The sequence below is a fragment of the Stegostoma tigrinum genome, chromosome 5 (assembly GCF_030684315.1).
Source record: "Stegostoma tigrinum isolate sSteTig4 chromosome 5, sSteTig4.hap1, whole genome shotgun sequence".
Classification (NCBI taxonomy): domain Eukaryota; kingdom Metazoa; phylum Chordata; class Chondrichthyes; order Orectolobiformes; family Stegostomatidae; genus Stegostoma; species Stegostoma tigrinum.
This window is the reverse complement of record NC_081358.1, coordinates 26,605,082-26,618,511: the sequence shown is the minus strand read 5'-3', so window position 1 is coordinate 26,618,511 and position 13,430 is coordinate 26,605,082. Positions and strand designations below refer to the sequence as shown.

The 13,430-nt window shown below is 38.9% G+C and overlaps 1 protein-coding gene across 10 annotated transcripts in view; it reads right to left on the bottom strand.

The window, feature by feature from the left end:
• Positions 1–13,430, bottom strand: part of stau2 (staufen double-stranded RNA binding protein 2) — a 320,197-nt gene that overhangs the window by 153,574 nt on the left and 153,193 nt on the right. For all 10 annotated transcript variants that reach the window (XR_007247362.2, XR_007247363.2, XM_059645862.1 and 7 more), the window contains 4 exons: positions 12,393–12,605; positions 9,481–9,618; positions 404–535; positions 190–247 (listed from right to left, as the gene is read on the bottom strand). Coding sequence is in view for 8 of the 10 variants with exons in the window: in XM_059645862.1 (XP_059501845.1) it covers positions 190–247; positions 404–535; positions 9,481–9,618; positions 12,393–12,605 (541 nt within the window). In the remaining 2 variants the exon portion in view is untranslated. The remainder of the gene's footprint in view (positions 1–189; positions 248–403; positions 536–9,480; positions 9,619–12,392; positions 12,606–13,430) is intronic.

The following is a 13,430-nucleotide window of genomic DNA, read 5'->3' as shown; positions in this document are numbered from 1 at the left end:
TCCCTCTGGGGTTCAGAATTCCAAAGATTCCCAGCCCTTTGAATGGGAAAAACTTCTCACTTTGATCCTAAATCCACTCTTAGCATAATTTAAAAACAATAAACCAATCAAGTGATAATATTGAATTACATAGAATCTGATAATAAATCAAACACACATTCTGTTTGGTCAAGGGTGAAAATTACTCACTGCTATTTGGTTGATCTGCAAAAGTCACTTTGCGTCCATCCCAGCTCTTTTCAACTGGCTATAATGTTTAAAAAAAAACAAGTATTGAGGTTATAATTGATTACTGAATCTAGGATCTTAAATGAAACAAAGGTTAAATAACAGTTAACTTGATATAGTTATTCACACTCTAACAGTTAAACTAAAAACAAGTGAAACTAATATTCAAGTTCACCTTTTCCTCTGGATTTTGAGTAGGGATTGATGCTTTGTAGCCGAGCTGCAACAACATGGCTTCTGCAGCGTTCCTCTTTGCAACTTTCTTGTTAGGACCAGTTCCAGTCGTCACCTCAGGGCCCACCATGACCTAAAGAGCAACACAGCAATTAAACATGTAATTGTTTTAAAAACATTTAGTTGCCAATATATGAAATCACAAAGCCAAAAATAACATTCTACCAGACATTACAAACAGATTCTCACCAATACATCCAAAGGTTTTCCTTTCTACATATCTTATCTAGTAATCAGAATGAGTGAGCGGAAAGAAAATTCATTCAAATATCTTCAAAGTCCATTGAAATCCCATTGTGAAGGAAGTGCAGTTATAGGTGGTTTTATTAGCTTTTCACATAAAGCCAAAACTGAGATAAAAATTACATACATGTGAATGAAAGTCACATTAAATTAAAATGCTGCATTCAAAGATTAAAAGCTGCAGTTTATTTTTGTTTTATATCTTCGCTGATACTGCCCACTGCCAAGACTTTTAACTTCTAATAACTCTGCGGGGCAGAAAAAACTCCTGTTGAACCGTGAACTGCTTGCATAATTGAGGGAGCTTTAGTTTATGCTCAATTATGTTGCACAGAAGAAATCTCATCAGCCTGATTTTGTACCTATACATAGGTTAAATGGCACTGAAAGAGAACATTCAAGCAAACAGTTTCCTCTGACATTTGTGTTCCATTAGACACTCTTCCCATCTTTCTTCATTTAAACCCATGTTCACAACATTCTATTCCGTATCTCATATATATTTATTTTCTAATCCATCTCTTCAGAGATGTTATATGTACCTCCGCAGCAGGTGAGACTTGAACCCAGGCCTCCCGACTCAGAGGTAGGGACACTACTATGTGCACAACAGATCTTTCCATATCTCTCATATGCTTAAATAAAAGAAATTTACTGCAGATGCCTAAATTCTGAACAAGAGACATATTGCACTTGAAAGTTCTCCCCCCTCCCCGATTCTGCCAGACCCGCTGAATTTCTCAAACATTCTGTGTTTATGTCTTACATGATTGTCTAGCTTCCCCTTAAACGCATATATATAACACCACTGTAGAACTGAGGTCCTCTGGTTTTGCTCTTCCCTAAAAGAGAAAACATTCTTTTCCTGTCCATGCCATCAAAAACTTTCACAAGTCCTGCATTAGGTCAGATCTCAGCCTTTTTCCTTTACCAAGAGAAGAGTTCTGATCTGTTCACACTTAACAAACCAGTGCTCAAAATTCTTGCAGCAGGCAAACTTGCCCCCAAAATCTCTAAAATGCTCTGGAAAATTCAGCCATGGATTCGTTCCCCCTTGCATTTGCAGCTGATGGGGTTACTAATGAGCAGTTTCTGTCAAAGTTACATATAAATTTTGTTCAAAATTGTGCTCATTTTGGGATATGAATTTATCACTAGAGTTTCTACTCAGATTAATTTACATATCAGCAATAGTAACATCTTTCTTAAATCTTCACAATCATGTCGTGTTTCAGAACACAATCTGGAAAAAAATATTAATTTTTGGAAGTGGTAAGCTGTTGCAGTTTATGATGTGAAGGTGCCAGTGTTGGATCTGGGTGGTCAAGGTCAGAAGTCACATTGCACCAGGTTATTGTCCATCTGGCTTATTTGGAATCATGAGCTTTGAAAGCACTGCTCCTTCATCAGGTGAAGTCAGGTGCAGTTCATGACAACAGCTGGATTCATCACAAAAAATAAATCATTGCCTAGTCCAACACCTGCCAATAACTTAATTTTGAATAACTGAAAATGACTTTAAAAACTGGCACATAGCTGTTTGCTAATTATATTGAGAGGAAACTGTTACGTGGCAAATTTTCAATATCAATCAATAAATAAGGCTTTTCAAAAGCTCTTGCATGTAATTTTAGGAATCTCCTTGAAGGTCCACAATAGACATTAATTAGCAGAACCTCGTCATGGAGTGTGACCAGTTTCGTGGAAAATGGCCAGAGGTTGGGAGAATTGTCGCAGTTCCATCAATATGTTTTTTTCAATTGCAGGACAGAAAATCAGTTTAATTTGATTAATGCTGGATATAATTGTGATTCCTTGATCTTCTGCAATAATTTTCATTGGGTAGAAAAAAGAAATTACTGTTCTTCAATCTTGATATCAACAGATAGTGGTGTCATGGTAAATGAATGGGACCTCTTTCTTTTAAGAATTCTCTCTTGAAAAGTACAACCAATTAATGACAAAGGATTACCTCTCTCCAACCCCCATTCTTTAGAATTAGTCAGCTCCAATGGGTGTGAACAAAATGAGAAAGTGTGTGTGTGTGTGTGTGTGTGAGTGTGTGTGTGTTTGTGTGTGTGTATAGTGAGAAGAGAAACATTCACTCAATCCTAGCCTGCACAAACAATCAGAATCAAATAGTTTCTTAAGATATGTTCTATTTTTGGTGAAGGCCATGCTCACAGAACTCTGGTTACTTGTTACTGTCAACATGGGATCAGGCTAAATCCTTGAAGAAGATGAACTTCTTTGTGAGGAAGACAAGAGTTTTGAAGGATTTTGTGATGGCTAACAGGCTGAGTGAACTGAAACTAATTCATAAGATCTGTTCTTGCTATTAAATGAGTAATTTACAGTTTAAAGTCCAACATAATTTGCCTGCTAATTTATGTGTAACTTGTATTGATTCTGAGTTTTAGTGCCTCAGTGATTATCCAAGACAGTTTTTGCTTTGCTTGACCCTGATATAGTAAAACTGTTTTGTTTTAAATTGCAGAACATTGTGTCTCCAGTATTTCAGGAAATAAGATGTTTTCTTTTTTCAAAAAAACAAGTTACTGATCACAACCAAAATCGTGACACATGACTGATGACAATTCTTTAGCATTCCTCCACCCCACTAGTATAACAGCAGCCATCACCACAAGGTACATCAATATCAGCAACTCAGATGCTCAAGTTGAGGTTCAAGTTCTAGGATTTGCTTGCCAGTCTCCAGAAACAGCATTGACCAACAAATGCTGTGAACAATTGACAGCATGTGATCATGGCATCTGGGCAGACAAAGAATGGTACAGAAGCTCCCAAACCACATACTGTACAGCATGCAAAGCACCTTGTGGCCCAAGGTGCAAGTGATACTCCCAGAAAGCAAAATATCATTTAGAGATCTATTAAATCCTACCACTCTTATATGATCAAACAGTTTTGCAACCAATGTTTCTTTACAATTTGTTTACAGTGTGAGGTCCCTTTCATGTGTTACATTTATTTTATTTTACTACATGACCATACACAAGAATTATTTATCCCAGAACAAAGCCTGTACAAAACTTCTCATTGGGCAGTCTGGACTAGTGTGAGAAATAGCTATCTAGTAACCCTATAAAATCTTAAGCAATTTATTGAATGTTATAGAACTAGATAGTAAATGGGATGTCTGTGGATGTTGTATATTTGGACTTCCAGATGGCATCTGATAAAGTCTTACAAAGGGAGACTTTTAGCTAAGGTAGAAGTCAATGTAATTGAGGACACATAACTGACATAGATGAAAAATCAGTTGAGTGGCAGGCAACAGAAAGTAGGGGTAAAGGATAGGTACTCAAATTGAAGGATGTGATCAGTGGTGTCCCACAAGGATCTGTGTTTGGACCTCAATTAGGCCTCTCTCCTAGGAAACTGATACTAAGCAGTGAGGATGTGCACTGCTACTGGATGTAGTGGCTTTCTCCAGAGGTTCCCAGTATCAGAGATGCCAGCTTTCAGTGAATTCAATTTGATATCAAGAAACCACTGGATACAGTAAAAGCTATGCACTCTGAAAACATTCTGACAATAGTACTGAAGATTTGAGTTTCAGAACTTGCTGCACCTCTAATCAAGCCGTTTCAGTAAAACTACAGCACTGGTACCCAACCAATAATGTGGAACATCCTGTACACAAAGTTGGACAAATCCAACCCAGCCAACTACTGCCCCAACATTTTACTCTTGATTATAAGTAATATGATGGTAAGGGTCATCAACAGTGCTATCAGTACAATCTGCTCACTGATGTGCAGTTTGGATTCTGCCAGGGCCACTCAGCTCCTGCCCTCATTACAGCCTTGATTCAAACATGGATAAAACAGAATTCCAGGGATGAGGTGGCAGTGACTGACCTTATCATAAGGCTGTTTTGACCAAAGGTGTGACATCAAGGAGTCTTAGCAAAACTAGTCAATGAGATTCAGTGGGGGGACTCTCTCTGACGGTTGGAGTCATACATAGTCCTAATGAAGTTGTTGGAAGTCAGTCATCTTAGCTCTGTACGAGTTCCTCAGGGTTATGTCCTCGGCCTAATCATCTTCAGTTGCTCTGTCAATGAATTTTCCCCCATAAAGTCAGAAATAGGGATATTCACTGATGTTTGCACAATGTTCAGCACATTCACGACTCCTCAGATACTGTTCAAATGCAGAAAGACCTGGACAATATCCAGGCTTGGGCTGTAAAATTGCACTGCAGCAGATCAAGAAAGCAGTTCATCACCCCTTTCAAGACAACAGGAGTGTGCAAGAATTGCTGGCCTAGCCAGCAGCATTCATGAGTGAATAAAAAGCAAACACGGGTAATAGGAATGAGGATGTTGTGCAGCCACGGGATGTAGCATCTGTGAGAATCAATGGTATCTGCTGACATTAGTGCAGGTCCTGTAGCTCATACGAGATGAGGCCAGGATTATGGGCAACAGTTAAATGAGAAAGCAAGAGTTTAACATGTGTAAGGGTGAAATGAGGAGCAGTTGACAGAAGTTGCGCCATTGTGATTAGCACTAAGGCAAGTGATGCAGCGATAAGGAGTGGTATGAATGGCATAAGAGAGACAAGGCAGAGTGGAAGAATATACATTATGAGAGATGTGTAAAGGAGGTCATGTGCTAAACTTCCCTAACCTAATCAGGTTATTGGAATATTTCCCACAAAGATTCAAATCTTGCCATGAAGGTCCTGCTGCTGACTTCCTCAGCTAACTTCATTTGTAGTTTATTCTTTCCACTTGTGGCCTTAATGACCTGATGCAGTCACAAAGTGACTAGCTGTTGACAGCTGGCAGTCCAGATTAAGTCAAAGACACCCATGAAATCAGAGGGAGTAGACATGTATGTGAACAAAGTTTACATTGAGGCACATGAAACTCATATTCAAGAATCAGTGAATTCTGCATTGAGATGGCTGAATGGCTTATTCACCACACTTTAACTTAGGCACAAAATTGCATCTTTACATTGTCTCAGAATTGACAACACATAGGTGATGAATTACATTGTTAACATTAACATCGAAACATTACATTAACATGTCTCTCTCATTCATCACTGATGCTGCCTGACAGGCAGCAATTTGATTCTATCACAGCCATCACCTGTTTTCCTTCTAACTTTGATTACTTTCATATTAGCATCTCTCCCTGGCCTCTGCACAAGAGTCCCACATGGCTGCATGCCCATCGCTGGATCACTCTCCAGCCCCCGGGACGAGGAGTCTGAAAACACTAACCCCGTCACTATGTTATTTATTTTAAATTTTGACACTACCAGAATTCACTGTGAAATGGTTAACATAATACAAACATATCTGGGCAAGCACAGGGAGTGGGCGAACTCTGACCAACAAACCAGGAAATTAGCCAAGAACAGGGAGTAGGTAGACACTGACCAAAAATGATATTGCATCAATCATGCGTATATTTGGATGTAACCCCTTGTGTAATTGGTGGATCATGTGCACACTGTAATCTATTGTACTTTGATAGCACAAAATACGCTGCAACCATTGTAATGGGAGCCAGAAGATCTTTGGCTTGAACAAAGGAGACAGTCAATGTTACCAACTGCCTATGTTACCAACTGCCTATCCCTAACTGCTCTTGAGAAGATAGCGGGAAATATGTTGCAGTCTGTGTGGTTACACCCACAGAGGCTTTTTTGTTCATGGTATGTCAATATTGTTGGCTAAGACAGTTTTTTTATTCGCCATTTCCTAATCCTTGAGAAAACAGTGATGAGCTGTCTTCAGTACGTTACGGACAAGTACACCCACAGTGCTATTAAGAGGAAGTTCCAGGATTTTGACTCAGCAACAGTGAAGAAACACCTGAAGTAGACTGAGTCAAGATGATAGGCAGCTAGGATGGGATCTTCCAGTGCTCCCATGTATGTGTTATCCTTGTTGATCCAGATAGTATATGTTGCGAATTTAGAAGATGTTGTCAGAAGACAGTTGTCAAGCTATTGACATGCACCACAGCCACCTTTCTTTGTAACGGGAGTAGCTTCAATAAATGGAGCATTTTTCCCAATTTCCCAATGGCGTCAATTTTTCTAAGGTTCTTTGATGCCACATTTCAGTCAAGTTTTTCCTTAATGTCAACAGCAATCATTTTCACCTCATCTCTGGAACTTAGTTCTTCTCGTTCATTTTTGGGCCAAGGCTGTAATTAGGCCTAGAGCCAAATGGTCCCACTGAAACCCAGGGTGAGTATAGGTGAACAACTTATTACTAAGCAAGTATGGCATGATAGTACTGACAATACCTTGCACTGCTAATAATTACTGACTGAAGGCAATGGGGTGATAATTAGCTGGATAGAATTCCTTTCAGAACATACCCAGCAATTTTCTATGTTGGTGAGTAGGTGCTTTAGTTGTACTAAGACAGTTTTACGAGAGACATGTCTGGTTCCAGAGGACACACCTGCAGCACAGTAGCCAAGATATTGTCAAGACCTTGGCTGTACCCAGTGCTTCCAAGTATTTGTTAGTATCATATGCAATAAATGGAATAGGATAAAGGCCTAATATCAAAAATTGAAGGTGCAAACTAAAATTGAACTTTCACCGGACTCTTCTTAAGTTGGTTCACGATGGTTGTAAATGCTTCAGCGTCTTGTCTTGCATGAATGTACTGGGGTCCACCATCTTGAAGGATGTGGATGTTTGTGAAGCTGTGTTCTTCCTCATTTATTTGCTTAATTATCACTTACCTTTCATCCTTAAATATGGCAGAAGCACAGATTTGATCTGTTCTATTGGTTATGGAATGACTTAACTCTTTCTAATGCCTGCTGTTTCCACTATTTAATATGCTCATAGTCCTATATTATGGCTTCCCAAAAATATTTCATCTTTAGGCATACCTGACATGTTCTCCTACAGTCTTTATTAAACCAGTGTTGTATTCAAATATTTGTTCCAAACATCAAAATGACCAGCTATTTTCCTTTTTGTACTATTCTTCAGAATAAAAGAAACTTCTTTTTAAAAAGAGGTTTCCTTACAAAAGAGATAACAAGGTGTAGAGCTGGATGAACACAGCAGGCCAAGCAGCATCAAGGAGCAGGAAAATTGACGTTTCGGACCAAGACCCTTCTTTAGAAATTCTGAAGGGTCTAGGCCCAAAATGTCAGCTTTCCTGCTCCTCTGATGCTGCTTGGCCTGCTGCGTTCATCCAGCATCTGCAGTTCCTACAATCTCCTTAAAAGAGGTTTTATAATGAATTCAAAATAATAACTCAACAGGTAGATCACATGTTGAACCCAATTTCTAGAAATGATATACTAAAAGCCCCATTCAGTCTATAAAGCATTCAAAAAGTTTAACATCTTTCAATTTTTTCCACATAGTCCATAAATATAAATATGTATATATTAAACATGATGAATAGATTATTCAGCAAGGCAGGCAGATGGTGTATTTGGGACTGCAGCTCATACCTAGTGCTGTCTTTGCAGTTTGGTGCTACTTTTGCTATTTTGGTAAACATCATGACAAGCACAGAGGACCGCCTCGTCTGAAATCAGCTGCTCACATCCTAATTTGCACCAAATCCCATTCACTGCTCCAATGAAAGGTTCCAAGTTCAACAATGCCACAACTTTAAAATTTTCATCTTTGATTTCAATTCCTCAAAGGCCTCACCCCTCCCTTCTCTAAAACCTCCTCTAGTCCAACAATATTCCAAGACCCAAAAACAGAAATTGCTGGAAAAACACAGCAAGTCTTTCTGCATCTGTGCAGAGAAAGCAGAGTTAACATTCTAAGACCTCTGCACTCTTCAAATTCTAGTTTCTTGAGCATCTCCACTTTAATGGCTCCATCATTTGCAGCCATTCCTTCAGCTTCGTAAGCTTTTAGCTCTGGAATTACATCCCAAAATATCACTACTTCAATGTTTCTTCCTCCCCATTTAAGATGCTACTTCAAAGCTTGTTGCTCATATGTGTCAATATCTCCTTATGATGCCAAGGCAACACTCAATTGACTGTGGTATCAAGCAGTCCTACAAAAAGATAAAATTAACAGGTATCAGTGAGAAAATGTTTTCATGGTTGGAGCTATATTTAGCACAAAGAAAGGTGGCTGGGGTTGTTGGAAATCAATCATTTCAGCCCCAGGAAGAAACACTGAAGTTCTTAATATAGTGTCATCAGCCCAAGCACCTCCACTTGCTTCATTAATGAACCTCCCTCCATTGTATGCTCAGAAGTGGGAATATTTACCAATATTTTCAGAGCATTCAGTAATATTCAAGATTGCTCAGATACAAAAGCAGTCCTTCAGCAAGACAGTACTCGAGCTTGGGATGATAATGGGAAGTAGCTTTCATGCCACATGAATGGCCTTCTTCAACTAGACAGAACCCAGCCATCTCCCAATCATAACCACATCAACCTTTGCTGAATCCTCTTTGATCAATATCCTGGGAGTTACCATTGACCAGAAATTTAACTGCACCAGTAATTCACCCAATAAACACTCAGGCACATTTGTCAAACTTTATTTGGGCAAAGTATCTGGGGTTGGGAGCACATCCAAACTTCTGACAAGCATTCCTGGTAAGGAACAATTGCACTTGGTGCAAAACCTCTTTTGTCCCATCGCCAGACTTGAACTCCAAAATAAACTGTAAAATACTGGTGTAAAACTTTGGCTACCTCAAGAACAAGCAAGCCAACACATGCATCTTCCAGGGCACAGAAGTTCTTAAACTAAATTATGTTAATTCTACATACCTGCATTACAAACTCCCTGCGACGTGGCAGACCTTTTTCAGATAACAGAAGGTATTCTGGTTCTTTCTCCTTCTTTGCTTGCTGTATCTGGGCCAATCGACTGATGGGATTCATACCTTGTCCATATTCTGGACCCGTCTGTAACAGAAACACTTCATGAATGGAAGGTATACTACTTGTGTTTCGTGGAAAGAAGGACAGAAACAATAACTTACATTCATCACCTATTTCAGTCATGGAAACTAGCACACAACTACACCATAAAAGTCAATGTGCCTTTTTTTACTCCTGGTCTGCATTGCACTAGCTAACCCCAGACAGAATTGGTCATAATATTGAACCCACAGTTGGAGGGTTCCTCTCCCTATCCTTCTTTCATCATTGACTTCCTCTTGCTACTTCTGCTTACATTTCTTCAAGAATTCTATTTTCCTTTACCTCTAGTCTCTTGTGCATCTAATATTCTACTCAATCTAAGATCTGTTGTCAATATAAGACATGATCTTATGTTATTTTCATGTAATAGAAAAGTGTGCTAATGTCTTCTGCATTTTTGGTGTCCAATGATAAAGCTGCTTGAAATTTTAGGAATTTTGCTTTCCACATTTGCCAATTTACCAATCTATCAAATGAGTCTGCTACTTTGATTTTCTATGATGGAAAGAACGTTACCAGTGAATTTTGTTGCATTGGTTGATTGTTGTAGGTACTTGAGGTTGTTGATTGATTATTTTCTTGATTTGTAAAATGATTATTAGAATTTTGTTCTCTTTGTACTGCACTCCATTTAGTTGTTTTGTTGTATTATTTGTTGATTAAAGATGTCGCTCAACTCTAGCTCCAAACATTGTTGTTACAGTACTCAGCTTGAAAGCTGTCAATTTTGCTGCTGTTTTACATGCTGTTTTGATATATCAGCTTTCCTTGAAAAATAGTGTCTCCAAAGAGATAAATGGAATGACTCCTTGTCCATGATGGCTGATAGATTCACCAATGATTTGTGACCTTCTCAAAATGGGTTTAATCAACATGATACAACTTTTTGATTATCAAAGAAGGCTGTTGTAATGTTGTCAGCATGATTTTTGTGCAAGGTAGTTTGACACAGAATTCAACACCACATGATTAGATTCATGCTCCTTTTCTTTGTGCCTGATGCTTTTTATAAGCCTGATGAAACTTTGTAGTTACTGAATGAAACTTGCATTTTCTGTCCAATGAATCAAAAGCATAAAAAGTTAACTAACTTCACTGAGGGCCCAAACTTCACATTCTAAACGAGTCTCATTCACATTTCTTTTCAATCAACTGATGTACTGTAACCCTGTTGCTGAAGCATTTTCTTAACTTGGTGAATAAATCTTCCAATGAATAAATAGTCAGAAGTTTCTAAATAACTGCCAAAAATGTAATTTTTATTTCCAGCCTAGTTTTCAGGATTTTATTCTAAGGGACTGAATCTGCTCTGTCTAACTGGTGACCAACCTCTCTTCACCAATACTCTGGGACCCCTTCCTCCTGTTATGGGCAATCTCGTCCTTCAGGAAAAAAAAGGTTCTTTGTGATCACAATGGGTGTATCGGCACTTTGAGCGTATATAGCCATGTCAGGTCCTGAAACTTTTCCACTTAGTGATTATGAAGTGCACTGGTGTAAGACTCGCAACCTGTGGGCTGTCAGACATTCAGAGTACACATTCCATTGCTGCTAGGGTTTGGAGGTGATGATTGTATATGACTCACCTGTAGACTGGCTGTCACACTGAGTGCTAACCTTGTAAGTGTCCGATTGCAGTGAGAAGACTGGCATGACTTAGCCTTACAAAGCCCAGAAGAAGATTTTTCATCCTCTTCTTGCAGTAGACATGGGTTCTTTTGTGCAGATCACTGGTGCTGAACTGTGCTGCGACCTTGGTCCAGGCTTAACGGGAGGCCATCCTGCCGCCACGACTGGGGAAAAGAACTTCCCTTCTTTCATGGATAGCCCTAACAAGAATCTCTAGTCAGCTGTTTTTGAAACTGCAGAGCCAGTTTTTGTCTTAGTTGGGACATGTCCAGAGTGATGAGGCAAACAATAATGCTGAGAGATGCTGCAGGCTTACAATATCTGAAGAGCTGGCTAGGTGATCTTAAAGTATTGCGTCCAGGTCATCGACCGCGGAGATTCTGGTGGGAACAAGATATTCCTGCATGCCCCATAAGATTTACTGTTCAACTCCTGCATCAACTAATGTACAAAAGGAGTGGGTTAAAACATGCACTGCTATGCAAGAAAACCTGGGCCAAGCCTGAGTAGAACTGATGACCTCTGGCAAGACTAGCCCATAGAGTTTATAATGCAAGATTCTGCCCTATAGACTTTGGCACAGTAGAATACTCTATCAGCATTAGCAAAAGAAGCTGAAACCATGTCAACTTTTTAGAATAGATTGATTTGGGTGGTTGAAGGGCGCATGGATTTAGAACTGGAGGTAGTGTGAAGGATAAACATCAACACACACGGTTTGAGTCAAATTGCTTGTTTACATACTGTAATTCTTATATAAGCAATTCTGCATAATTTTTCATTGAATAGTGAAGTTTACTGCAATTTGAGAAGGCCAACTGGCTGGAACTCAGTTCTAAAGTTGGAGGAGTTGAGAGACATGAAACTGATAGACTATAGTTGGGAGTGTGTAATTATAAACACCTTTTCTTTAAGGTAATCTCCCTTGTAAGTGCGGTCACATGGAAGAAAAAAAATTCTTATTCTTATTCAGAGTAGGAAAAGGAACTGCACACTTGACCATTGAACACTTTCCTTCAATATCATAAACATACAGTAAAATACAAAGGGAAGTTTACACTTAATTTTTTTTAACAAATGTCATCTATTTCAAGGAAAGCATAAGTTGCTTTAGCACTATCACTAACCTTCAGTATAGATTTGGGTCGTTTTTTATAATGAGTTTTTGGTTTTTCAATCACTGGCAGGGGAGGAAGTTTCTTCAGCTCTTGGAGGACTGTTATTGCTGCTCGTTTTTTCGAAAGTTTTTTACTGTTTCCTTCTCCTTCAGCTGTAAACTCACCAACTGCAACACGAGTGACAAAGCTCTTCATGTGAGGCGGACCACTTTCTCTAGTTACCTGTCACAATGGGAAAATGTAAATTAAAATATATTATATTTTTCTCAGCAATTTTCTTCTCTTTTCTCTCCCCAAGGGTGCTAGAGACACTTGTTACTATAACTTCTGCTACTGAAAATGGACAGACAAAATGTTTGTAGTCAGTTTGTAAACAATGGCTTTCAAAACTGAATGGGCAGATCTCAATTAAACTTGAAACAAAGATAAGGTATGTTCCAAGGAAGAACTGATTAGTTTGTGGTGAAGATGTAAATTCAGAGCCTGAAACTTTTACTTTTTAGAATGGTGAGGATTGTCTCAGTTGCTATGATGCAATTTGTCACAACTCTCAAAACATGAGCAGTTTACAGAGCAGGCTGTATGTTTATGGACCTGACGCTTCCCTCTGAAACAGAATTTCTTCTTAAAAAGGTTATTTTTTCAATTTTGTAGTCACAGAGCATCAACCAAGCAGAGGAACATCTCAAAACAAAGCTGAGCAAGTGTGATAATCTCGACTCAAAACCGTGAGATGGAGGAATGCACTCTTCTGAGTGCCCTCCTCAACTGCTTTAACAGAAATCTGAACAATGACAGGGAGTAGTAATGTGCTCATCATGATTGTTCACTTCCAGTACTGATGTTGTAAAGTTATGGAACATAAATGTCAAGCCTCCCTGACCTGACAAAGTGGCTGCATAAAGTTTCTTTCCTCATTTCTTCTGTATAACCTTACTGACCATCCCAAGAAATACATGCTCACAAAATTTCTGGATACCAGAAAAGCCTACCAGTTCTACAAGTTGTACTTGTAGAAAATACATACTGTCCATACCAAACCCCAAA